This window comes from Mirounga leonina, unplaced genomic scaffold (assembly GCF_011800145.1).
Source record: "Mirounga leonina isolate KUSES-001 unplaced genomic scaffold, KU_Mleo_1.0 Mir_224, whole genome shotgun sequence".
Taxonomy (NCBI): Eukaryota; Metazoa; Chordata; class Mammalia; order Carnivora; family Phocidae; genus Mirounga; species Mirounga leonina.
Window position 1 is genome coordinate 7,513,356 of NW_023270615.1, and position 26,687 is coordinate 7,540,042.

The window sequence follows — 26,687 nt, forward strand, 5'->3', positions numbered from 1 at the left end:
CTGTAGACTTTTTGGTCCTCATCTTCCCCCTACCCCCCTCAGATGTGATTCTGTTACAATATTGCTATTGGATTTACATGTCAGTCATGTAGAAAAATACTTTTATTGAGGACTATAAAATTTCTCTTCCAAAAATGCAACTCATATATGGGGCACCTGGGTGGCTCAGTCAGTTAAGTGTCTGACTTTTAATTTTGGCTCAGGTCACGATCTCAGGGTTGTGGGATCCAGCCCCACATTGAGCTTTGTGCTAAGCATGGAGTCTGCTTGAGATTCTCTCTCCCTCTGCCTCTGCCCCTCCTCCACTAAAATAAATAAATAAATCTTAAAAAAAAATGCAACTCATATGAAAATTGTCCCCCCCCCCCTTTTTTTAAGGTGGAAAGCTACTGTTAATTTTGAAGCATGTGCTATTACATTTACCTGTAATTAAAAGTACAAACTAACTTTGGCTAGAAGTAAAATTCTTCTCCTTCTTAATTACGAGGTCTCCCTCTGGATCTTGAGAAAACATGGCAATGAAAGTAAATCCAAAATATGAGCTCAAGTTGTGCATGGGGTTTTCAAAGGAAGTCAGACCAGCTCCAAGTGAAAAAGAAGTATAGAGTTAATATTGCTCTAATTAATACTTAACCTTTACACAGATAAATATAGGTTAAGGGAAATGGTTCTTTTTTTTTAAAGATTTTATTTATTTTTGACAGAGAGAGTGTACAAGCAGGGGAGGGGCAGAGACAGAGGGAGAAGCAGGCTCCCAGCTCAGCAGGGAGCCCGATGTGGGACTCAATCCCAGGACCCCGGGATCATGACCCGAGCCGAAGGCAGACGCTTAACCGTCTGAGCCACCCAGGCACCCAAGGGAAATGGTTCTTAAAGTATCAGCATCACTTGGGAACTTGTAAAATATTAGAATTCTTGGTCCCACCCTAGTTCTGCTGAATCAAAAATGTTTCTCATTTGTTTTTGCCTATTGGTAGCAGTAAGGTCTGAGAGAGGAACATGGATTTATTCTTCCTGTTATCATATAGGAGTATTTTTTCAAAGGCAATTCACTATCCACAGTTTGAATCTTTCATATCCCTGTACCACTTCTATTCTCCACCTCAGCTAAAACCAGCCCACCAACCCACCTACCAACCTACCAGCCAGCCACCCAACTCACCAACCAACCCATCAACCAAGCCAACCATGTACATGAAGAAGTTTATATAGATCCTTGCCTGTACCATGTAATATCTTAACTATTAAAGTGACATTTTATTTATTTTTTATTTTATTTTAATTTTTATTTTCTGGGGGGCAGGGACAGAGGGAGAGGGAGAGAGAAAATCTTAAGCAGGCTCCATGCCCAGCGCAGAGCCCCGTTATGCCGGGCTCGATGACACAACCCTTGAGATCATGACCTGAGCTGAAATCAAGAGTCAGATGCTTAACTGACTTGGCCACCCAGGCGTCCCTAAAGTGATATTTTTAGATAATCTTTGTGGGGAAGTAAGTTCTCCAGCCTAAATCTCAAGCTGAATTTGTTAACGTCCTTCGTTACAGAAAATATTATATAATTTATTATAACAATCGCAACATAATAATTTATAAAAATAATCATCATTGGAAATACCCTAAGCCTATCCTTCTAAATGGTTCCATACATTAATGTTTAGCATTCCTTGTTTTTTTGTCTGTGCTTGAAACATTGATTAGAATTTATTTTTATTTTATTTTATTTATTTATTTATTTTTTAAAGATTTTATTTATTTATTCATGAGAGACAGAGAGAGAGAGAGAGGCAGAGGGAGAAGCAGGCTCCCAAGGAGCAGGGAGCCCAATGTGGGACTCGATCCCAGGACGCTGGGATCATGACCTGAGCCGAAGGCAGACGCTCAACCGTCTGAGCCACCCAGGCGCCCGATTAGAATTTATTTTTTAAAAAATGTATCGATTACTGACTTGGTACTGTTGCAAAGTACTTGAAGCATTTGGGAACCTCACTTTTACTTGGAAATTTGGAGAATGAGTTTGTTTTGAATATCAGAAAGAAACACACGTACATGAGGAGTAAGTAGGAAAATTCACACAGGTTTTTGCCTCCAAACCTGAGCTTCTGAATGTTGAGTATCATGATGATTGTTTGCCCTTGGAATGAAGTTGTTGACATGCATTCATCAGGAATATATACTTTAAGTGCTGAATTGTGAGAGAGTTCGGCCTGCTTTTGAATGAGAAGAAAGCCTTTAGGGAGGAGGTGCAAGGTGGGATCTGGAGGCTGGGAGTGATTTCAAGGAGTGGAAGGAAACAAGGAAGGGCATTCTGGGGGAGGGAACAGCATCTGCAAAGGCACAGTGGCGGGAAAGGAGATGAAGCACTTGTGGGAAAGCGATAGCTGCAGAAGGCAATAGAACAGGGAGGTTAGGGGCCTGGATATAAGGTGTGGCTTCACTTATGGGACACGTTGCAAGTCAGGTAGAAGATTAGCCTGGTGATGCACTTTTGAACAGTGTAATGCCTGTCACCTTTACTTCTCTCAGTTCTGGAGTGACTGAGTCCCAATTTAAGATAGCTGGTCTGAAAAGGACAAACGTCTAAGTGTAAAGCACATTTACTTAGTCATTTGCAGAACTGATTTTCTGAACAAGATTACAATTATTTGAGACTGGGATTATTCCAGAAAATGAGGAACATACATTTCTTATATTAAATCCGGATCAAAAGATGGAAATCCAGGCCATTCAATCTGTACAAAAAGTTCACAGGGGAGAAAAAACATCATTGGGTTTGATATAATTGAGTTGATTTTGAGGCCCTTTTGAAGGAAGAGGTGGTTGACAGATAAATGGAACTTCTTCCCTGTTTAGGTGGTGTTTACTAGTGATCCTCATAAAAGCTACCTCCCTGTGCAATTCCAGTCACCCAGTAAAGCAGAGACTCAGCGTGGAGACCTGTCTATTATCTCTGTAAGTATCATCCGGCGCGTACCCTGCCTCAGCTTCTCACTTTTTATGTTTTACCCCGGTGACATGAATTATCTCTGGCAACAGCCACTTGGTGGCAAGCAATATAATAGAGGTATAACTACCTCCTAAACATTTGCGTTTTTTTTTTTTTTAAAGATTTTGTTTATTTATTTGACAGAGAGAGACATAGCGAGAGAGGGAACACAAGCAAGGGGGAGTGGGAGAGGGAGAAGCAGGCTCCCCGCGGAGCAAGGAGCCTGATGTGGGGCTCGATCCCAGGACCGTGGGATCATGACCTGAGCTGAAGGCAGTCTCGCTTAACCGACTGAGCCACCCAGGTGCCCAACATTTGCGTTTTTAAGTACGTTAAATGTATTAAGTCTTTTTTCTCACTGGATTGTGTTTATTGATGACTTTGAGGTGAATGTTAAAAATTGGTTCACCAAGTATTAGTCCTCTGTTCTAAGCGGGTTTCTGGAAGTATAGGCCTGAGCCTCATTGTCAACACATAGAATTTGGGTGAAGAGCCAAGCTAGCCAGTGGTAACCAGCTCTTGGCTTGAGGTCTGTCCAAAATCAGGTTAACCAGAGTGCCACTGTATAATGAGCTCTCGGGGTGGCAGGTATCTAGACATCTAACTAATATCTAGCCAGGGCCTGGTCCTAGCCTCATGTGGTTTCTTTATTTTTATTTTTTATAGGTTTTATTTATTTATTTGAGAGAGAGGGAGAGAGCGCAAGCAGAGGGAGTGGGAGAGGGAGAAGCAGGCTCCCCGCTGAGCAGGGAGCCCGATGCGGGGCTCGATCCCAGGACCCCAACACTTAACCCACTGAGCCACCCAGGCGCCCCTCACGTGGTCTCTTTAAGGAGCTCATTTTTTTGTAACTGAAGTATAGCTGACATACAATATTGTATTAGCTTCAGGAGTACCACATAGTGATTTGACATCTATGTACATTATGAAATGTTCACCGTGGTAAGTGTAATCACCATCTGTCACCATACAAAGTTATTACAATATTACTGACTCTATTCCCTATGCCGTACTTTTCCTCCCTGTGACTTACTTTTTTTTTTTTTTTTTTTTACTTATGTATTTATACATATATATACTGGAAAAATCTGTATCTCTTAATCCCCTACACCTGTTTGATGCATCCTCCAACCATAGGAGCTCAGTTTTTTAAAGTAGTGAGCAACACAATCACAAATCCACATGTATGTGGACAAAATTATATCTTACTCTTTTTTTCTCTTTCCCAATTTCTTTTATTGTGTTAAAATATACATCACATAAAATTCATTGTCTTAACCATTTTTTTTTTTTTTTAAGATTTCATTTATTTATTTGAGAGAGAGAGAATGAGAGACAGAGAGCATGAGAGGGAGGAGGGTCAGAGGGAGAAGCAGACTCCCCGCCGAGCAGGGAGCCCGATGCGGGACTCGATCCCGGGACTCCAGGATCATGACCTGAGCCGAAGGCAGTCGCTTAACCAACTGAGCCACCCAGGCGCCCTGTCTTAACCATTTTTAAGTGTATAGTTCAGTGGTGTGAAGTACATTCATATGGTATGCAAGCATCACCACCGTCCATCTCCAGGATTGAACTCTGAATTAAGAATATCCCTACTTGGGGAGGGGAGGGTGAAATGGGATGTTATTGATCAACAGACATGTAGTTTCAGGTGAGATAAATAAGCTCTCCAGATCTGCTGTATGACATAGTCCCTGTAGTCAGTAATTATGTATTGTACCCTTAAAATTTGTTAAGCAGATGGATATTGTGACCTCACACAAAAAAATTAAAAAGAAAGACAGACTATCTCTTTTTAAATGTAGCTCAAAGATTCCCAACTATATATGTACGCCTATTGCCCTCTGTTAGCAACTGTTCATTTTGTAGCATGTTCATGATGTAATTTTTTTTGGCGTAAAATTTGTTAGCTCAGCATCTCAGTGCAGTCAGCTGCGTGGAGAACCTGATCCCAGCCTTGTTGTCATGGTATCTGGTGAGAGTTAGTTGCAGAAGGGAAGCAAGTGGGTGCTGAGTAGCTCTGCTCCACTAAGTCCACTAAACAATTCAAGAAGATACTGTTTTGCCCAAAAAATCTCAGGCGGGCTCTGCTCCAGGGTCTGAAGACAGTTTTTATATATATATATATTTTTTAAAAGATTTTATTTATTTATTTATTTGACAGAGAAAGACACAGCGAGAGAGGAACACCTCCTCTCACAGGGGGAGCGGGAGAGGGAGAAGCAGGCTTCCCGCTGAGCAGGGAGCCCGATGTGGGGCTCGATCCCAGGACCCTGGGATCATGACCTGAGCCGAAGGCAGCCGCTTAACGACTGAGCCACCCAGGTGCCCTGAAGACAGTTTTTTTAATTCCATTGCTACACACGGGGTTGCTCAGGACCCCAGAAAAATTACAGTATTGTGTTTTGTCATATTTACCTCTGATACTTTACCCAAGCATTGCCTGAAGAATCTTTGCTAGGACATGGTGTTTCTTAAGTCTTTATGGACACTTTTGTGTTGTCTTTAAGTAACAGGTTTTAAGGGGTTCTTTTCAAGAGGACAGTTTAAGTGTGTTGAGGATCATTATATATTTTTTCTCAAATGTATCTCAATTTTAAGCATTCAGATTTTTTAAAATAAGAGAATCACTTCTAGTCTTCCCAAATATAAAGTGGTACTTTACCTCAAGGATTTCCAGAATTGTTCTCTGGATTAGAGCAATATAAACATAGCCAAAAAAAATCATTCGATTCCTGTGAGACCAGTAGCGATTAGAAATAAAATTTAGGGGCACCTGGGTGGCTCAGTCGATTGGGTGTTTGACTTCGGCTTGGGTCATGATCTTGGGGTCCTGGGATTGAGTCCTGTGTTGGGCTCTGTGCTCAGTGTGGAATCTGCTTGTCCTTCTGCCCTTAGCGCTTGTTCTCTCTTTCTCTCAAATAAATAAATAAAATCTTAAAAAAAAAGAAATAAAATTTAAATAAAATTTCCCCAAACATGGACAAATGTAGTGGTGATGGCATTTCTCCTTTGTTAGCTTTAGCATAGTTTATAATTTTACACATTTTATTTTTTTTCAAGATAAACCTTTTTTTTTTTTTTTTTTTTTTAGTTTTTATTTATTTATTTAAGTAACCTCTATGTTCAGTGCAGGGCTTAAACTCAGGACCCCGAGATCAAGAGCTGCACGCTCCTCTGAGCCCACCAGGTGCCCCAATTTTACACATTTAAAAATAGGAACATTGCCTATGGCTTAAATTGGTGTTCAATTATTTTTTAATCCAGCAAGTCTTTTTTCCTTCTATTTTGGCTGACAAATTAATGATATTTGGATGTGTCTAGAGTTCCTTTTTCTTGAAGAGGTCTCAAACCACTAATGTAATTTAAAGAGGACTACTGGAAATTTCAGCTCACAATAATTGTGAACAAAATCTATTAATACCTTGTGGCTTATATCCTGATGAAATGACCACTTTTCCATTTTGATTTTATTTATTTATTTATTTATTTATTTGATTTTTAAAAAGATTTTATTTATGTATTTGACTGATAGAGACACAGTGAGAGAGGGAACACAAGCAGGGGGAGTAGGAGAGGGAGAAGCAGGCCTCCCGCCGAGCAGGGAGCCCGATGCGGGGCTCGATCCCAGGACCCTGGGATCATGACCTGAGCCGAAGGCAGACACTTAACGACTGAGCCACTCAGGCGCCCCTCCATTTTGATTTTAAAGGAGAGCTATGGGTGGGACAAAGGAGATGAGGCCGTCTAGCTCTTCTGGTGTTGCAAACCTAAACTCTGCTGGGGGGTTTCTGTGTCGGGGAAGGCATGATATTTTTCTCTGAACCAGTGTGACCGTAAGTGAGCTATGGGAACTGTGGTACAGAGCCTGGTGCCTGATCACTGAGTTTAGAAGCTTTGACCCCAGTGAGAGAGTGGGGGTAGGCATGAAGTTCTTCCGCCGGCAGCAAGAGTCACGCTGCTCATCTGAGTGTGAGCTGCCGTACCTTGCTCAGAGCATCCAATCCAACCAGTAAAGACCAATCAAAGGCACAATCTAGAACACTGGCAGGGTTTCAGGTGTTGGCGGAGAAAGAGTCACTGGATGATGCAGTTTGAATCCTGGAAATAGAATTTGATTCATGGGTTTAGAAGACCGAGGGAAGGGCTTGGACTCATCAAAGATGAGGCATCTTGGAGATATGAATGGGGTGATGACAGCAGAAGACGTGTTTCTCTGTTCTCAGGTCAATGGCACCGACTTTACCATCCAAGATGCGGGCATCCTCCTCCTTATTGTGGATGCCTGCAGCGTTCCCTTCCGGTTAACGGAAAAAAAGATTTTCTCTCCTGCCGATATCAGTCGCATGGAAGAGTATTTGAGAACAGGCATCCCTCCAAGGTAGGTGACGCTTGCTCTGCAAGAGGGGACAGGCCATCTGAACAGGTGACACCTGGTTAACTCCGAGCTTTGGTTTGTCTTTCCACCCTTTTACAGTGTGGGCATTTAGGGCTGTTGAAAGGTGGTCATTCCTTTCCTGTCTCAGATTGACGCCCATGTGGTCCAAAATGCATAGTATTGCTCAGTGAGAGCCTGGATGTGAGCAGAGTTTGCAAATGGTGTGAAACCTCTTATAAGGGGAGTTGCTCGGTATTTTGGAACCTTTCTGCCCACTTTTTAGTAGTTGTTCGATTACATTGCACCTAACTCACTCAGAAGGTTCATTTCCAGTTTAAAGCAATTTTATACACAATTTGACCTTTGTGGCCATCTCTTCTACTGATAAGACAGCATTGTGCTGTGAATTCACCACCTAGCTCACATGGAAGTGACTGGAAAGTCCACTGAGTTTTATTTTATTTTTATTATTATTATTATTTTTAAAGATTTTATTTATTTATTTGACAGAGAGATAGAGTGCAAGCAGGGGGGAGCGGCAGGCTCCCTGCTGAGCAGGGAACCCGCTGTGGGACTCAATCCCAGGACCCTGGGATCATGGCCTGGGCCGAAGGCAGATGTTTAACGACTGAGCCACCCGGGCGCCCCCGTCCACTGAGTTTTAAGTGGACAGGTATCTGGTCTCTCTTTTAAGAGCCCTGGCCTGATGCAGTTTGTTTTGTTGGTCTCTGAAGAAGCATGCACATAAGCAAAGCCTTTCTTTTTGGAGATTGGTTAGACCCCGCCTCCTAGAGGCAAGGAGATGAATTCAGGCTCCTCCCTGCCTCCCTTGGATGTGCTGCAGATGCTGACTCACAAGCAGATATTTAATGAAGCAACTAAGGGAAGGGCATAAGCTTCCTGGGGAGTGAGGTCCTGTCTAGTTTTTGAATGCATCTTCAGTCATCTGATGACTTTTGACGCTCTTTACATATGACAGAACCAGATTTCAGTGAGTCCCGTAAAGTCATTGAATTATTTGAGCGTAATATTCAGTGTGCAGGTAAAGCTCTGTCTTCTGCTTTGAGATGCTTCTAGGGAATTCCTTTCCAAGGCCTCAATTTTCTTTAAGGATTTAAAGATTTTTCCTAATGGTGAAAACATGTACTCAGTTCACTGAAACCAATCCTGGGCATACAGCTCACCATAAATTTTTAGGATAACACGGCAGTCCTGTAAGATACCCTATAGATTTAAGAGTTAAAACCAACTCATTAAAAAGTCACTAGGTTGTTTCTGGAAAGGGGACTGAAGGAAGGCTTTTAAGATATGGGTAGTGTTCTGTTTCTTCATCTGGGCTGGTTACATGAGTACGTTTAGTGTGCAGAAATTCAATATGCTATACACTTAGTGATATTTTTCTGTATGTATGTTGTATCTTTTTTTTTTCTTAAGATTTTATTTATTTATTTGAGAGAGAGAGAGCATAAGCAGGGGGAGCTATAGAGGGAGAGGGAGAAGCAGACTCTTCACTGAGCAGGGAGCCCAACATGGGACTCAGTCCCAGGACCCTGGGATCATAACCTGAGTCGAAGGCTTAACTGACTGAGCCACCCAGGCGCCCCTGTATGTTGTATCTTAACTAAGTGTTAAGAGGTTATGGAGCAACTACCAATGTCTTCTAGAGAACTAGGATTGTTGGGGTGTGCAGGTCCCTGGGGACCTGTAAGTGATCTCATGGGACGAGCCTGAAGAGGGTCAGGCCTGTAAGGTTGCTGTGGTCGGACCTCTGTTCTGACTCTGAATGATCACCCCTGCTTTAGAATGACATCAACATGTCAAGACCCACATTAAGAAAATGAATACTAATGGTTATATAAAAGTTGAAGAAAAGGATAGTAGAAGAATAAATGTGGGAGAGTAATAAAATCTTTGTAAACAACTTAAAATAATACAAGGGGCTTGTTTTATAATATACTAAAATAAATCACAAGGCCATAGTAATTAAGCCAGCATAGCATTGGAAGAGGAGAGAGAGAGAGAGATCAGGAGAAGAGAAAATCCACAAACAGATTTAAGTATATGTGTTGATATGCTGCATAATAAACATGGCATTTAAACCAAACCATGGGGCGCAGATTGTATTTCTTTTTAAAATTGGTGTTTATTCATTTATTTTGTAAGTAGATAATAGGACATGAATAGGTAGAACATCTATCCTGGGTGGGGCTGGGGAGCCTGAACTTGTAACAGCAGGGAAGTGAAAAGCATCTGAGCTCCCCCCACCCCCCGTTTGTTTTTAGTTCTGCTTTTATCTAGTATTTCTATGCTATATTAAGTTCAGAAAGGTACTCAATACATGCTGATTTATTGAAATTCCCTCCAATTTTCTCACTTTTACATACAGGTCAATTGTTCTGTTGAGCACAAGAGGAGAAATAAAGCATTTAAATATTTCCGATTCATTAGTACCTCTGGGATTAGCCAAACCAGCTCATCTTTATAACAAAGGTTTGTATTTGTATTATTCCTTGAAGTTCTTATGAGTCCAGCCACAGACGCATTTTTAGGGTGGACTATAGCCTCTGGCCTGTCTTCGTGAGCTTATTTTGCTGGAGTGGGTATCATTAAGATAATTTTTAAATAAGGAGACATTAGGAAGCGTTTGGGGATGTGGTTTGTTATTTGGGGCAAGAGGTGGGTGGTCAGAGTTCATTGACGTAAGGAAGTGTAGCTTTTCTGTTTCATAGCTATCTTTGTTTTGCTCACCTCCGACTCACCTCCTGCATTGTCTTGCCTGGAATGAGTAGATGGACAAATTGCACTTTTTTTTTTTTTTTTTTTTTTTAAGGGAGTACAATATTTTTGGGATTCAGCGGAAAGTTTAAACCATCATGGGCTAAGCTGTTTACCAGTCCTGCTGGCCAGGGCCTTGGGCTGCTCGAACAATTCCTACCTTTGCAGCTGGATGAATACGGTTGTCCCCGAGCCAGCGTTGTCCGCCGGAGAGATCTGGAGCTGTTAATGCAGACTGCAAAAGCACATTAGGGACTCACTGTAACTTAAGTGCTGGGGGAAGAAAAAATGTGAACTAACTTATTTAATTTATGGCATTTTAAAGTGACACTGTTAACCCAATGGAACCATTTTCCTGTTTGATAACAGAGAGGGGACGAAAGAATTTAAAGGGATGGCTTGAATACCAGCTCGCGCACCTTCTAGTTGTACAAAGTGTTGAAGAATTTATTTGTGTTTGTTAGACTGGTATATTCGGAGAGCATTTCTCTTGCCCCTCACCTGCCACTCCGTGTGTCTCTTAGTGACTGTAAGCAGCTTCACCTTTTGTAGGACAGGATGCCGTGGGGGTGTGGTGGGGGCCTCTGAGGGTCAGCCCGAGTCCTTGAGCGGACCAGCTCTTGTAGTACGTTGGATACTTGAAGTCTGATGCCCGGTTGTGTCATTGGCTTTGGGTCAGCTGTTGACAGGTGGCTGGTGTGTTCAGTGATGCCCTGGGCCCTGGATCGGGGCCGGCAGCCTTTGCAGATTGTATAGGATGCTCAATGACAGAGTCTTAACTGGCAACTCAGGCCCAGCTCATGCCCTTTTTTTTGCCTGGGGCATGTGCTATTTTTATTCATTTCTACATTGATTCCTTCCAAGTGTCGAAGTTTCACACGGAAAGCATACTGGGATGAAAGGGCTTTAGGGATTTGACATCCCTTTAAACTTGCGCCCCCGGGGCAAAAAATTTGATCTGCACCAAGGTTTGAAGTTGTTGGGACCGTATTTGCAGCTTTAATCCTTAGCCTGTTTCGACTGTACATTTGTGTTTAAAATGCAGAGCTGAGCTGAATATTTACATTTTTTTAAAAAGAAGAAGGCCGTGTTCCTGAACTGTCCACGTGGGTCGTTTCCAGTGGCACAAAGGAAGTCTGTTCTTGGGGTGGCTCCTATACCTGGATTTCGTTGTTGTTTTCATGTGATTTTTTTTTTTTTTTTAAAGCTTTCCTGCTCACCATCCTGCCAGGAAAATTACAGAAAGCTTAATGATAACCCCAAAATATTGTACTCAGGGGGAGAAAAAAGGGAGAGCGTTTGAAGGGCCAGAATCATGGAGGGGGGGATATTCAGAAATAGTACTCTGTAGAGCCTTAGAGGGGTTGGTCACTCTTAATTAATTACATTGTTAGAGCCAATTAAAAACAAAGTGCCACGATGCGAGATTTCCCTTCCCACTGGGTATGTGTGTGTCCTGCCAGTGAGAATTGCATGTAGCAGAAAGATTAGCTCCTCAGCCAGGGATGACGCCACACCAAGGGGATGCTTTCGCCCTTTCCCAAACCTGCAATACATGGAGTGTTTGAAGACATGGCCATGGCGAGAGGGTAGGAAGTGAGTTCAGGCTGACTTGGCAGTGAATACGGACAAATTCACCCTCCTCTCCCAAGAGCAAAGGCTGAGGGCCTGTCCCTTGGCATCCAGGAGAAACTGCAGAGCAGGTCTGAGACTTCTGTTCCTTTACAAAATATGCTACCTCAAACTGCTACCGATAAACCATTCTAACTCTAAGTGCTCTTGCTAAGGGCATGTGTCTTAAAGTTGAGGGTTGTTGTTTTTGTTTTTTTCTTTTGTATATTGATGAACGAGATCTTACCTATTAAATATATTATTGGATCATGGTTCCTGAAGGTGATTAAAGTTTGTGTGTGCGTGTGTGTTTTTTATGACTTAAATATCTTTGATGTGTGTTTTTTAGAGTTTGGTTCTTTAAAGATTTGGAGAGGTGATGTAAGTTCTGAGGCACTCAGTTTTTCTGATTTGTATGCTTTGTATGTCCAGGGCCTAAGTTAAATAAATAAAAATATGTGTGCATGTATTTTTATATATGCGTGTGACTCAGTCAATCGATCAGCTATTTTTTATTCCAGCATCCAGCCCTGAAGAAGCTCTTTGGCAGAGAGGACGAAGGGAAACTGTCTGCCAAGTAGATGAACCCATTCTGCAGTGCAGAGCTTCTCCACCGAGCCTGCGCAATGGAATTGCCTGGGATCTTTAAAAAATATAAAGACCTGCCCCCGCCCCCCCGACACTCAGATTTAATTGGGGTGGGATGCAGCCTGGATATTGGATTTTTTTAAAGCTCCCTGGGTGATTCCAGCTTGTAGGCAGGTTTAAAAACCACTGCACTAATGTAATAGGTCCACTGTTTAACTCGAGTCTGTAATTTTTTGTGACTCAAACAAAATCACAGGTATCTATTATTTTTACCTGCTGTTCCTATGTTCCAGAACCCCCAGCCCTAAACAGCACTTCACTAGTCTTCTTTCAATAGAATTTTAAGTACGATTTTTAGTCCGTAATCTCCTCACATTGTTAAGTCAGTCAGCTAAGCTTTTAAAAATACATTTCCGGCAATGGGGGAGCCAGCAATCTGTTTTATTTCTATGGGGAAAGTAGATTCAAAGGTGATTTATAAGTTCATAAGCATTTTCCATCAGGTGAGGCAGTTGGCGGACCTCCAGAAATGTGGCCGTCCACAAATCAGCCAGCTGATGAGAAACACAGGGCCTTCTCATATGTCAACAGACAGGAGGGTTTTAAGTCTTCGCTGTGAGCTTCCTGCCTCTGCACCTGAGTCGGTATGCCACGTGGTCTCTTCAGAAGCTGGAGGAGAGCTTGCAGGAAGATGAAAGGCAGGCGCCAGGTCTCAGGATGTGACTCCAAAGCTGACATTCAGATGCGGGGATGGCGATGGTTGGGGGGGGGGGGTGGTGGATTGTGACTTCTGTGTTCTGCAGCTTCATCAGAAGAGAACACATCCTCTTGCCATTAAGTGGGTAACTTTGTTGGGAGGAGGGGTGGGTCATGAGGTGATAGATGCTTGAAGGCTTCAGATAACTAGGTCTTTCCCTAAGAGGTGAGGTCATGTTTGGATAAGTCCAGTGGAAGGCATTCTAATAAACAGGAATGCACTTAGTGAATTCAAGTGGGGTTCCCCCCACCGCATTTGGTGCTCATAGGTAAGTACACAGAGCTCATCGTGACTGTGTTTGTTGATTCTGTGATGCAAAGTTGGACCTTACCCTCCAGAATTTTTGTTTGGCTTTCACATACTTAGGAAACGATGTTTCATAACTGGAGAAATTCCCCTAAAGGTGAAGACTGTGAATGGGAGTAATCGGGTAACAGATTTGTATCATTACTGTTGTCTTAACTTGGTAATAACCCAGTGCACTAGAAATGCAAGCAGACACTCTGGGCGGGAGCTGATTTTCAACCAAAGATCAGGGAGGAAAAAAAAAATCAAAGAAAGGCATCCCCAGTCCCTTGTTCACAAATAACAAAATGCCATTCACATCTTGCTGGACTTCTGGAGTCATTTGGAAGGCAGAGGGTTTTGTTCTGTTTTTTACCCATTTGTCCTCAAAATAAGAGAGAAGCTGGGGACACCTGGGTGGCTCAGTTGGTTAAGTGGCTGCCTTGGCCTCACGTCATGATCCCAGGGTCCTGAGATCGATCCCCGGGTCGGGCTCCTTGCTCAGCGGGGAGTCTGCTTCTCCCTCTGCCTCGGCTCGTACGCTCTCTCTCTCTCATAAATAAATAAAATTTAAAAAAAAGAAGCTGAAAAAATGCTAATCAGGCCCTGGTGTTGTGGAGAAGGGCATACACACACTTTATTTTATGTGATAAAATTAGAGAATGACTGAACTATGAAGATTTCTAAATGAGGAACTGCGCCCCACAGCGCATCCAAAAATATCAGCCATAGGAAGCTGTGAAATGTTCTATCTGAAAATACATCAGAGTCAGTCAGAAAACAACCTCATAGATTCAGTTTTTCAATTTTCCTAAGATGGGCAGTGTGATTAGTCTGGATATGAAAAGTCATCAATTTTGGGCACCTGGGTGGCTCAGTCGGTTGAGCGTCTGCCTTCAGCTCGGGTTGTGATCCTAGGGTCCTGGGATCAAGCCCCACATTGGGCTCTCTGCTCAACAGGGAGCCTGCTTTTCCCGCTCCCTCTGTGCTCTCTCTGTGTCAATAAATAAATAAAATCTTAGAAAAAAAGGGAAAGAAAAGTCATCAATTTCAAGTTCATCCTCTGAAGAGCTTAGGCTGTACGATCACACCTGGATTCCTCAGGGGTTGGCAAAGTGACACGGAGGCCGGATTTGCCCCCTGACTGGTTTTGTACCAATTCTGAGCGAAGAATGGCGTTTACACCTTTAAAGGTAACACATTGGAAAGTCAAAAGAAGAGTGTAATTTTGTGATGTGAAAACTAAAGTTCAGTGTTCATAAGTGAAGTCTCACTGGAAGACAGCCACACCCATTTGCTTCTGTGTGGACTAGATGTCCCAATGCAGACCTGAGTAGCTAGCTGGGTGCAGAGTCTACACAGCTTCAAAGCTGAAAATGTTTACTCTGTTCCTTTACTGAGGGAGTTTGCTGACCCTTGCTCTTGGTGAAGGGTCTGCTGGTGTTCACTGTTCTCTTCTTGGGACTTTCATAAGGTTTGAGAATTTTTTAACTAGAAAGTTAAGGAAAAAACCAGCATCAGAATCACCTGAGGGGCGCCTGGGTAGCTCAGTTGGTTAAGCGACTGCCTTCGGCTCAGGTCATGATCCTGGAGTCCTGGGATCGAGTCCCGCATCGGGCTCCCTGCTCGGCAGGGAGTCTGCTTCTCCCTCTGACCCTCCCCCCTCTCAAGCTCTCTCTCTCTCTCATTCTCTCAAATAAATAAATAAAATCTTTAGGGCGCCTGGGTGGCTCAGTCGGTTAAGCGACTGCCTTCGGCTCAGGTCATGATCCTGGAGTCCCGGGATCGAGTCCCGCATCGGGCTCCCTGCTCGGCAGGGAGTCTGCTTCTCCCTCCGACCTCCCCCCTCTCATTCTCTCTCTCTCAAATAAATAAATAAAATCTTAAAAAAGAAAAAAAAAGAATCACCTGAGGTGCTTGATGAACGTGGAGGATCTCCAGCCCCAACTCAGACTGGAGAATTGGCATCTCTGGGAGTTGGAGCTGGGAATGTAATTTTGTAGCAAGCTCCCCAGGTATTTCTTCTAAAGAAAAGTCTGAGAACTTTTTCGAGAACCCCATAATGTGTAGTGAGCTCCTGTTACTTCTTCCTTTCCTTCCGCAGAGAACACATCTGAACAAGTCTGAATATTGTGTTTTTAACCCTGGTCTCCGTGGTCTTCCCCAGAACCTCGTGTGACAGATGCAAGGCAGATCTGATGCGAACAGCACATTCTGTAACTGTTCCTGGGGCAGGGGTTTGGAGCCCGTGATAAAAGCCTCTCTCCATCATCTGAAATTCTCATTGTTAGAATTATTCGTTTGGCTTAGTTATTCCCACGATGGAGTGCCAGCCATCCTTTGTTTTCTGTAAGTTCTTGTTAGTTTTAGGAGTTTAAAGGAGAATGTATATTCAGCTACAATCAAGCTGCACAGATTAACAAAAGCATAGTTTCTTTGCTTTGGGATGGAACTGTATCCACCCTGGTTATTTCACATTCCTGGAAGCGCTGATTGTCAATTACAGATTTTTTTTTTTTAAAGATAGAATGAATGACTTCATACAAGCAGTTAGATTTGTAAGTGAAAGCCTTTTAACACATGAACTTTATGGAGGGGGTGGGAGGCGGTTGGAAGGGCTTGGGGGATAATGAAATTGGTCTTTGCTGAGAGAGGGTGGGACACTCCGTGGGAGACTACACCTCCTCCCACCAGCCCCTGTTGGTCTTAAACACCCAGTTCCTGAGAGTGGAAGGCTTAGATCAGATAGGTTTCCCATGTGGGAGAATGTAGGATCTTGCAGATCTCAGGGGGCAAGGAGCATCGTTAGCTCCCAATGCGGCAGGGAAGAAGAGAGTTCTGATCGGGGAGAGAAAAACCATCCAAAACTGGTTGCCTCCCAAAATGTGCACGTGCACAGTCTTCCAAGGAAACTGACTCTTCGTGAGTAGTTAGTGGATCCGAGACAATGAAGTGCCTAATACAGTTCATTGCTATAGATACAGTGGATGTTCTGGTGACCAAGCTAGGTTTGATGCCAATCAGGGGTCTTCACTAGCAGTGTGTTACTTCGAGTGGATTCCTAGTCCTGATCTTCAGCTCTCTCTCGTCTGTAAAATGGGACTGCCGATACTGGGGTAAAATTACAAAGGGGATTAAATGAGAACAGCTCCCGGGCGCCTGGGTGGCTCAGTCGGTTAAGCGACTGCCTTTGGCTCGGGTCATGATCCTGGAGTCCCAGGATCGAGTCCCGCATCGGGCTCCCTGCTCTGCGGGGAGCCTGCTTCTCCCTCTCCCGCTCCCCCTGCTTGTGTTCCCTCTCTCGCTGTGTCTCTCTCTGTCAAATAAATAAAATCTTTTTTAAAAAAAAAAAAAATGAGAACAGCTCTCAAACATGGTTCATCATCAACAATAACAATGCGTGGGTGGTTTGTTTACAAAAAACAAAAAACTTAGACTTCCAGACACCTGTGAATTCTAATTTAGTAGTTTTAGGGCTAAGGATTAGGGAATCTGTATTGTTTAAAGCAGACTTTGGGGCGCCTGGGTGGCTCAGTTGGTTAAGCAACTGCCTTCAGCTCAGATCATGATCCTAGAGTCCTAGGATCGAGTCCCGCATCAGGCTCCCTGCTCGGCGGGGAGTCTGCTTCTCCCTCTGATCCTCCCCATCTCATGCTCTCTGTTTCCCATTCTCTCTCGCAGATAAATAAATAAAATCTTTAAAAAAAAAAAAAAGCAGACTTTGGAGATAATGCCAGATTTGGGAACCCCTGAGAAGTCCTTATGAAAGCCTGTGGTCTAGTTCTAACACGTTTTCTGTACTCAGTTGTTTGTATCTAGAAGACAGGACTTTGGGCCAGGCCGTACGTACATGTTCAGTGACTCAGTTTGACCGTCCTCATGAAATCTGCATTTGTGCCCTTGGTTGTGCTAGCCCTATAACTCCGCAAGCCAGCTCCGAGATGTGGAAAGGCAGCTAGGAAGTGAGACCATGTGTGTGCACCCTGTTCCAGAGCTGTGGCGTGCGGCTTTCTGCTCCCTGGTCCTGGGAGGGAAGACTGCAGCTCAGCTGATAGTTTGTCTCTTCCAATCTCTCCTGCCCTACACTCACATGGGCTAGAAACAACTCATTTCTAATTCCTGCTCCGTCCTCCACCCACATTTCCCTTTGGCTTCTTATCAAGCAGGAAAAATGCGAACATACGGTGAAATCGTTCAAAGCTTAGGTCGATATGACAAGCTGAAGCTGAGCGGAGGGCTTGGAAGATGAGCGCCTCTGGCAGCCACCTTTCCCGTGTCTCTCTGCACCTCCGATTCTTCCTTGTCACACCTCCTCCTGACTGCCCCGGGGTCCACTGCGGCGGTCTGGTCAGACTGGGCAAGACCACATTCCCAGACCTCTTTGTACCTCTCACACCCCTGCTCACATATTCCATGTCCAGCCCTCAGGATCCTGAGCCTTTGCTAAATGAATTCGAAGTCCGATTAGTCCTCCTGTCTAAAACTAGTTTCCTCTTAGGCAATGATGCCATTTTAATATCAGTCCACAGTGTTTAATTTTTTTATTTTTATTTTTTTAAAGATTTTATTTATTTATTTGACAGAGAGAGAGAGATAGCGAGAGCAGGAACACAAGCAGGGGGAGTGGGAGAGGGAGAAGCAGGCTTCCCTGCAGAGCAAGGAGCCTTATGCGGGGCTCGATCCCAGGACCCTGGGATCATGACCTGAGCCGAAGGCAGACGCTTAACGACTGAGCCACCCAGGCGCCCTCAGTCCACAGTATTTATAATGCTACAAGTAATGTGTTGCTGGAAGTTTTGTGTACCTGATTTGAAGGAATTTTGCTCTCCTGCGTACTTCACCTACAAATGAAGCTGTTGCTATCAAAGCCTAGGGGAAGTTACCAATCTGGAAAATCCACACACCAGATAATCAGTCACTGGGTAATGGGGTCAAGATCATTGACGATATACCAGCATTTGTATCTGAATGGAATCCCTTCTGATCATCTTCAAGAAGGTTATGGATAATACTATGATTTTCCTCCCCCTTAAGCCATGTTCTCAGAACACAGGCTAGATGAGTAACCCCTACCTGGCTCCGAAAAACATACAATCCATTTGGATTCCAGGCGCAGCGGCTTGGCCACAAGAAAGCATGTTTATCCCAGCATCTTCCTGGAAGCTGTGCTCTGTGAGCACGGGAAAATCCCTTTGTTGATAGTGTCTTGCATTTCTGTAAATCGCCTTATTTCAATAGCTGAAAGGAAGAGATTGGGTAATTATAGCTTTCCTTTGTTACAGCTTTATATTGAAAACATATGCCCGCAAGGTTAAATGAGGATCCAAGTAGATAGATGATATATATAAACAAGATTGGAGATCATAAGGATTAGGAGTTTCCTGTGCACTTTTATCCAGAGGAAGAAGGTCAATTACAAATACAAAATTATTATTGTTGCGGGTGAAGGCAGGGTTATTTTATTATATTGATGATCTATGTTTTCTTTTTTTTTTTTTAAAGATTTTATTTATTTATTTGACAGACACAGTGAGAGAGGGAACACAAGCAGGGGGAGTGGGAGAGAGAGAAGCAGGCTTCCCACAGAGCAGGGAGCCCGATGCGGGACTCGATCCCAGGACCCTGGGATCATGACCTGAGCCGAAGGCAGACGCTTAATGACTGAGCCACCCAGGTGCCCCTGATCTATGTTTTCTGGCTCTTGTTTCCAATTCCTTGAAATGGGATAATTTTTTGATTTCAGTTGTGAAAAAATTCAGTTGTGAATTTTTAATGTGATATTATCTAAAATAATTGGATTCAGAATCTATTGACAAGTATAATTATTGGATATTTTGGATAGTCAACTTTGAAATTATCAACTTAATACCCGTATCCTTGCTACATATTTGAATTAACAGGAGAGGTTCTTTTCATTTTATTTGGGTTCTTTATCTGTTTACAAAAGACAAGTGATTAATATGAAGCATAAAAGTACCAATGAAAGACTTAAAGAATAGTAATTGGAAATAAAGAATGAGAGTTTTTAACTTTTTCCATTAACTATTTCTTTTTTTATTTTAAAGAAGATTTTTATTTATTTATTGACAGAGAGAGACACAGCGAGAGAGGGAACACAAGCAGGGGGAGTGGGAGAGGGAGAAGCAGGCTTCCCGCCGAGCAGGGAGCCTGATGCGGGGCTCGATCCCAGGACGCGGGGCTCGATCCCAGGACGCGGGGCTCGATCCAAGGACCCTGGGATCATGACCTGAGCCGAAGGCAGACGCTTAACGACTGAGCCACCCAGGCGCCCCTGAATTCAGTTTTCAATGCTATCTCACTTGAATTTAATTAAAAGCCCTCAACATGACAACCTTGAATTTAGTCTTTAACATTATGACCTTTATCATATTATGCACAGATGTATCATTTTAGTGTGTAAAAAAGTATGCATTGTGTTGTTTATTAACAACAGATTCTTCACAATGTTTCATGTAATCTCAATTTTTAAATACTGCTTCTGTTTTGTTTATCCTTAATGCACTTGACTGTCTAACTTTGTGATAAGTGACATGAATTTTATATTAAGTGTGTTTCTTTGAAACGTGGATTTTTTTGGTAATTATATAATTGAGGATTTGGAATGAGATCCACCAAATTTCAAAAACTCACATTTTAAAAACGAAATTTTGTTCCAACCCTGTTAAAGAACTTTGTCTTGGTGAGGGCTACACAGAGAATATATTACTGGTGTGTATAGTGTTAAAGAAAAAAAATACTCAGGACTCTTGTTAAAGACGCTAAGGTAGACTTTATTCAGGGGGTTATCATAATGGAGTTTTGTACTAGGAGAGTGGAGGGAGCTCCATTCGGAATACAACAGTGACAAATGGACATTCGTAGCCAAGGCGCAGGGTGGGGATTGGGTGATGGGAAATTACTAAGAGGAAACATCACAAGTAGGGGGATTCCGGCTTTACAGGATTTTTGACAGTGTGATAAGATGCCGAGGGTGGGGGATTTTCCCTAAACTGACACAGCAGGATTCCTGCTAAAACTGGATTAAACGGGCCAAAAGGTCCCATGAACCCAAGGTCAGGGGCCTAGTCAGAAGAAGAACCGAGAGGAGCCCGACTCATTTTGGTCAAGGAGAGCATCTTCATCAGTGGTAAGTAGAACCTTGCTTTGTGGGTGAAGTTAAATCTACTGCTAATGACGTCGGGGGGAGTTAGCTATTTAGATGTACCCGTCTGATTGGTATGAGTTTGTAAATTTAGAGAGAACAGTTTAGCCTTTCTCTCTGATTGGACTTCTGTGAGATTACCTTGAAATGGGCTATAATGGTGAGTATTAAGGTTTCAGGTACCACGTGGAAAAAGAACAGTTACAAAGGCGAGACATCACTGTTACGGAATATTATCTTCTGGGTTTTGCATTCCTGATTGTTTTCCAAAGCCCAGAATCCTCTTTTTAAAAGTGAGGTTTATGGGCTGTTAACCATCAGAACCATGGAGCTTACTGTTAAAACTGCAGATTCATGGGTTCCATTCTAGATGGATCGAGTTAGAATCTATGCTTGAAGTCCCCAAATGTGCATTTAAACAAGCAGCCTAAATCGTGGAATGAATCACAGTATCCAGAAATAGACTTGTAACAAAGATGGCATTACGATCACCGGGTAAGGGATAAGCTATTCAATAAGTAGCGTGAGAATCAATGGTTTTCCAGGGAGAAAGATGCAGTTGGATTCCTACCAAACACCACGAAGAAAAACAAACTCTATATGAATTAAACATTTAAGCGTGAAAAGTAGAACTATAAAACTTTTAGAGAAAATACAGAAGAATATGATTTTGACATCGGAAGAGAGAAATAGATGTTAAATGCATAAAAAACATAGGGGCACCTGGGTGGCGCAGTTGGTTAAGCATCCGACTCTTGGTTTTGGCTCAGGTCATGATCTCAGGGTCGTGAGGTTGAGCCCCATGTGGGGCTCTGTGCTGAGTGCAGAGTCTGCTAAAGTTTCTTTTTCTTTATCTCTCTGGCCCTCCTGCCTCACTCCCTCTTTCAAATAAATAAATCAATCTTAAAAAAATACATAAAAAACAAAACGTAAGAAAAAAGGAAAAAATTTACTAGATTACAATGTAATCATTTTGTATGACAAAAGATATCTTAAGCAAAGCAAGGGACACAGCATAAACTTGGATAAGGTATTTGTAACGAGTATAACCAAAAAAAGAATTAGTAGCAAAAACATATAAAGAACTTCTCTAAATCATTAACAAAAATAAAAGCAAACCAAGGGAAAAAAGGGCAAATGTTGATCATAATCCAACTCAGAACAGGAAACCTGAGAGGCAAATACATATATGAAAAAGATGTCTAACTATATTAGTGTTTATGGATAATGCAATTAAAAAGTGAGATATTGGGGCACATGGGTGGCACAGTCGGTTAAGGGACCAACTCTTGGTTTCAGCTCAGGTCCTGATCTCAGGGTTGGGAGATTGAGCCCTGCCAGGAGTCTGCTTAAGACTCTGCCCCTCCCCACTGTGTGTTCTCTCTAAAATAAATAAATAAATCTTTAAAAAAGTGAGATACCATTCAAAGGGTTCATGAATATGTAGAGGAAATGAAACTTTTAGAGACACTGTTGGCTGGAAAGTGAGTACAAACACTTTGGAGATCAAATTAGTAGTATCTAGCTTTGTATGTAAGCTACCCTAATTATATATATTTTATGAGTTTCCTGTTCATGTGTGCAAGGAAATATGTGGGGATATTTATGGCTGGGTTTATATGAGTAAAAAATCGGGCAGAACGTGGATGTTCGTTATTGAGGGATCATATAAATACATTATAGTGTACTCATAGATTGGATTAGTATATTCCAATTAAAATGAATGAATTATGTTTAAGTATCAATATAAATACATCTAGAAAAGGTAATACTGGTAGATGTTGGGGAGGGAGAATTTCCTCTTTCTTTTTTTTTTTTTTAAAGATTTTTTAAATTTATTTATTTGAGACAGAGAGAATGAGAGACAGAGAGCACGAGAGGGAGGAGGGTCAGAGGGAGAAGCAGACTCCCTGCCGAGCAGGGAGCCCGATGCGGGACTCGATCCCGGGACTCCAGGATCATGACCTGAGCCGAAGGCAGTTGCTTAACCAACTGAGCCACCCAGGTGCCCTTTCCTCTTTCTTTCAAAGTCTTTCTAGCTGGACTGAAAATCAAATTGACATGAGACAGATTAATAGGAGAAAAATCAAATTTAATAGCATATATATGGGAGATCCACATGGGCATGGAAATTCCAAAGACAGAAAAATATTTTTCTTTTCTTTTTATTTTTTTAAAGATTTTATTTATTTATTTGACAGAGAGAGACAGCGAGAGGGGATACAAGCAGGGGGTAGTGGGAGAGGGAGACGCAGGCTTCCCGCTGAGCAGGGAGCCTGATGCGGGGCTCGATCCCAGGACCTTGGGATCATGACCTGAGCTGAAGGCAGACACTTAACGACTGAGCCACCCGGGCGCCCCAAGAATAGTTTTCTTTTAAATACAGGCAATTTAAAGGATCCATCATCTGGCCATTGATGAGTAGGATCTATTAATAGCGACTCAAACCAGTATGCCCTAATGGCTTAACCAAAATGCAAGAGGTGTCCAAAGAGGGCGTATAGATGATGCAGCCCCCTGATCCAAAAGTTGCTCTCAAAATTAGCCTAAGAAAGTAAAGATGTTTGTAGCACATGGCAGGGATGGTGGAATGGAAACAGTGTCTCCAGCCTCCCGCCTCTAGCCACAGACCTGCTGATCTTCGACACTGGGATGGCAGTACTGGAATGGGACTTTCCGCCCCACCAAGCAACACAAGTTGACATGACAAAGGTTCCTGTGGGTTGGGACCTCTCGCGACAAACACCCCTGAGAGCTGGCATGGCCAGACGCAGAGAAAGAGAGAAAGGGAGAGCGAGAGACACTTGGATCCCCAGTCTGTTTGGACTCCAAAGTTCACCTCAGTTAAGTGCACCCTCAGGATGGTGGAGACCAAAGAGAATATTCTCATTGGTCACAAAGCCAAGCTCTTAGGACATAGAACAAGATAAAAGGAAAAATATATGTACTTTAGCTCAGCTTTAGCTGAGCTTTGGGTCTGTTGGAGTCATATTAACACCCAAGAGGTATATGCCACGGGGTTGGTGACCGTGTGTGGTTTTACGGTGTACCTCACTGCACGGAAGTTTTCTTGAGGTTAGCAGGTGACCTAGTGTCAATGTAACCCATTCTGTGACCAACTTACCCCATCATGTGCGTCTTCTTGAGGTGTGAGCACTTAATAGCTTTGAAGTGCTCAATCTGCACCCATCGGTTTTGTGGCTTTGGCTTCCAAGATGTCCCTTAGCAACAGCCTTTACCTCATGTGCACATCAGATGACACGGACAAAAGAAAACAAAGACCACCTCTGGGAAGAAATGCATCGGTAACCAAAGAGTACTCTACCAAACTAGGCCCAAGGAACTGGTTCCTTGAGTATTTTCTCCTGCTAATCTAAATTTACAAGGAGAGAAAAAGGACTCTCACTACTCTCCCTTCATCTGACTCCACAGATAGAGAGATGTCAGGAGGCTTCCATGGCAAGAAATGTTAACGTGTGCTGGCTGTTTGTCAGATTTCCCAAGGACCTCTCAGCTGCAGCCATGTCCGGGGCAAGCGGTGTCCGGTGACTTAAAGTATCCTACCAACTCTGTCAGTTGTTGGAGAGGAAAAATGTACTCTTCTCTTCAAGGTCCTTGTAGCTGGACTAAGAATCAAATTGACATGAGACAGATTAACAGGAGAAAATCAAATTTAATCACATATGTACAAGGAATCCACACAGACATGGAAATGCCAAAGACAATGAGGCAACATGATGCTTCTGTGAGCTAAGAAGAGGGGTAGGGGTCTGAGGATACAAAGGGGAGAAAGACCATTAACAAGAAGGTGAGAGGGGATGTTTGGAGAGCAAAGGTTTCCCTATTATGTAGGTAAGTTTCGTAGGTAAAGACGAATCTCTGGGGGCACCTGGGTGGCTCAGTCGTTAAGCGTCTGCCTTCGGCTCAGGTCATGATCCCAGGGTCCTGGGATCGAGCCCTGCATCGGGCTCTCTGCTTGGCGGGAAGCCTGCTTCACCCTCTTCCATTCCCCCCTGCTTGTGTTCCCTCTCTCGCTATCTCTCTCTCTGTCAAAATAAATAAATAAAATCTTTAAAAAAAAAAAGGAATCTCTGTTAAATAGCTTTCTTCCTGGTGTAAGCAGGCAGTTGAGGGGTTGGAGATAAACAGCTTTTCCAGAATCTGCTGGGTTTTGATTGCTTTTAACTGAAAATAACGTTCCTGCCAAAGTGGCCCATCTTGGGGTGGCCTGCCCTTGGCCCTTACATAGAGAAGGTACAAACAAATATATAAGTATTGGGGACATGGTATTTATGGTTGCAAACATATTGTTGAAGCTGCATGATCCAATTTCCTTCTACTCTTGCTAACCTTAGTGATTCATTATTTTACATTTAGATATCAGAATGTTGAGGTTAAAAACTCTTAAAACTCATCTCATCCAGGGGCGCCTGGGTGGCTCAGTTGGTTAAGCGACTGCCTTCGGCTCAGGTCATGATCCTGGAGTCCTGGGATCGAGTCCCGGGATCGAGTCCTGCATCGAGTCCCGCATCGGGCTCCCTGCTCAGCAGGGAGCCTGCTTCTCCCTCTGACCCTCCCCCCTCTCATGTGCTCTCTCTCTCAAATAAATAAATAAAATCTTAAAAAAAAAAAAAAACTCATCCAATTTTTTTCCTTTTTAAAAAGATCTTTTTAAATAAACTTTTAATTTTAGAATAGTTTTAGATGGATAGAAAAATTGTGAAGATTGTACGGTACATAGAGTTCCCATATATCCCCACACCTAGTTTTCCATATATTAACATCTTAGAGTAGTTGGTACATTTGCTACAATTAATGAACTACATAGAGGTTATGTTTTATTCAGGCTATGCTAGTTTTTAGCTGATGTACTTTATCTGTTCTAGAATCCCATCTAGGATACTATGTAAATGTATTTGTCATGTCTCCTTGGGCTCCTCTCAAGTATAGCAGTTTCTCAGACTTTCCCTTTTTTATTGTTTTTAATGACTTTGCCAGTTTTGAGTTGTAATGGTCAGGTAATTCATAGAATGTCCTTCACTGGAATCTGTCCGATATTTTTCTCATAATTATACTGGAGAAGAACACCACAGAAGTAAAATTCCATTCTCATCACATTGTATAAAGTGTACATATTATTAACATGGCTTATCTTTTTTTTTTTTAAGATTTTATTTATTTATTTGACACAGAGAGACACAACGAGAGAGGGAACACAAGCAGGGGGAGTGGGAGAGGGAGAAGCAGGCTTCCCACGGAGCAGGGAGCCCGATGCGGGGCTCGATCCCAGGACCCTGGATCATGACCTGAGCCGAAGGCAGACGCTTAACAACTGAGCCACCCAGGTGCCCCAACATGACTTATCTTTGATGTTAACCTTGATCCTCTGGTAGAGGTAGTGTTTGTTAGGCTTCTCATTTGTAAAGGCATTCTGTTTTCTCCTCTTTCTACGCTGTAATGTTTGGAAGGAAGTCGCTATGTGCAGCCCACAGCACTCTCCTTTTTTAAAAAGAGAAATTGTAGGGGCTCCTGGGTGGCTCAGTTGGTTAAGTGTCTGACTTCGGCTCAGGTCATGATCCCAAGGTCCTGGGATTGAGCCCCATGTCGAGCCCATTTTGGGCTCCCTGCTCAGTGGGGAGTCTGCTTCTCCCTCTCCCTCTGCCCCTCCTTCCACTCGTGCTTTCTCTGTCTCTCAAATAAATAAATAAAATCTTTTTTTTTTTAAAAAAGAGAAATTGTAGTGCAGAATGATAAAGTAATTTGCCCTAGGCCATAGCTTTAATTATACTTAGTCCAAAGTATGATTTGGGCAACAGTAAGAGGATTACTTAATGTGTAATAGTTTTTTTAACAAAAATATTTTATTCATTTATTTGCCAGAGAGAGAGAGAGTGCGCACAAGCAGGGGGAGCTGCAGGCAGAGGGAGAAGCAGGCTCCCCGCTGAGCAGGGAGCCCGATGCAGAGCTCGATCCCAGGACCCCGGGATCATGACCTGAACTGAAGGCAGACGCTTTATCGACTGAGCCACCCAGGCGCCCCAGTAGTTTCATTTTAAAACTAATCAATGTGATTCAACAAATTTTATTTTACTTAAATTTTACTTTAATTTACATGTCAAATTAAGGTTAAGGCGGTGGATTTAGTACG

At 42.9% G+C, this 26,687-nt stretch overlaps 1 protein-coding gene across 4 annotated transcripts in view; it reads left to right on the top strand.

Moving 5' to 3' along the window:
- CEMIP2 (cell migration inducing hyaluronidase 2) overlaps nucleotides 1-12,216 on the top strand; it is an 81,723-nt gene extending 69,507 nt beyond the window's left edge. For 2 of the 4 annotated variants that reach the window (XM_035029063.1, XM_035029065.1), the window contains exons 21-24: nucleotides 2,851-2,949; nucleotides 7,210-7,364; nucleotides 9,748-9,851; nucleotides 10,192-10,388. In XM_035029063.1, coding sequence (XP_034884954.1) covers nucleotides 2,851-2,949; nucleotides 7,210-7,364; nucleotides 9,748-9,851; nucleotides 10,192-10,388 — 555 coding nt within the window. Of the gene's footprint in view, nucleotides 1-2,850; nucleotides 2,950-7,209; nucleotides 7,365-9,747; nucleotides 9,852-10,191 lie in introns of all 4 variants that reach the window. The other 2 variants (XM_035029066.1, XM_035029064.1) reach the window with 1 other exon arrangement.
- Nucleotides 12,217-26,687: the final 14,471 nt, after the last annotated feature.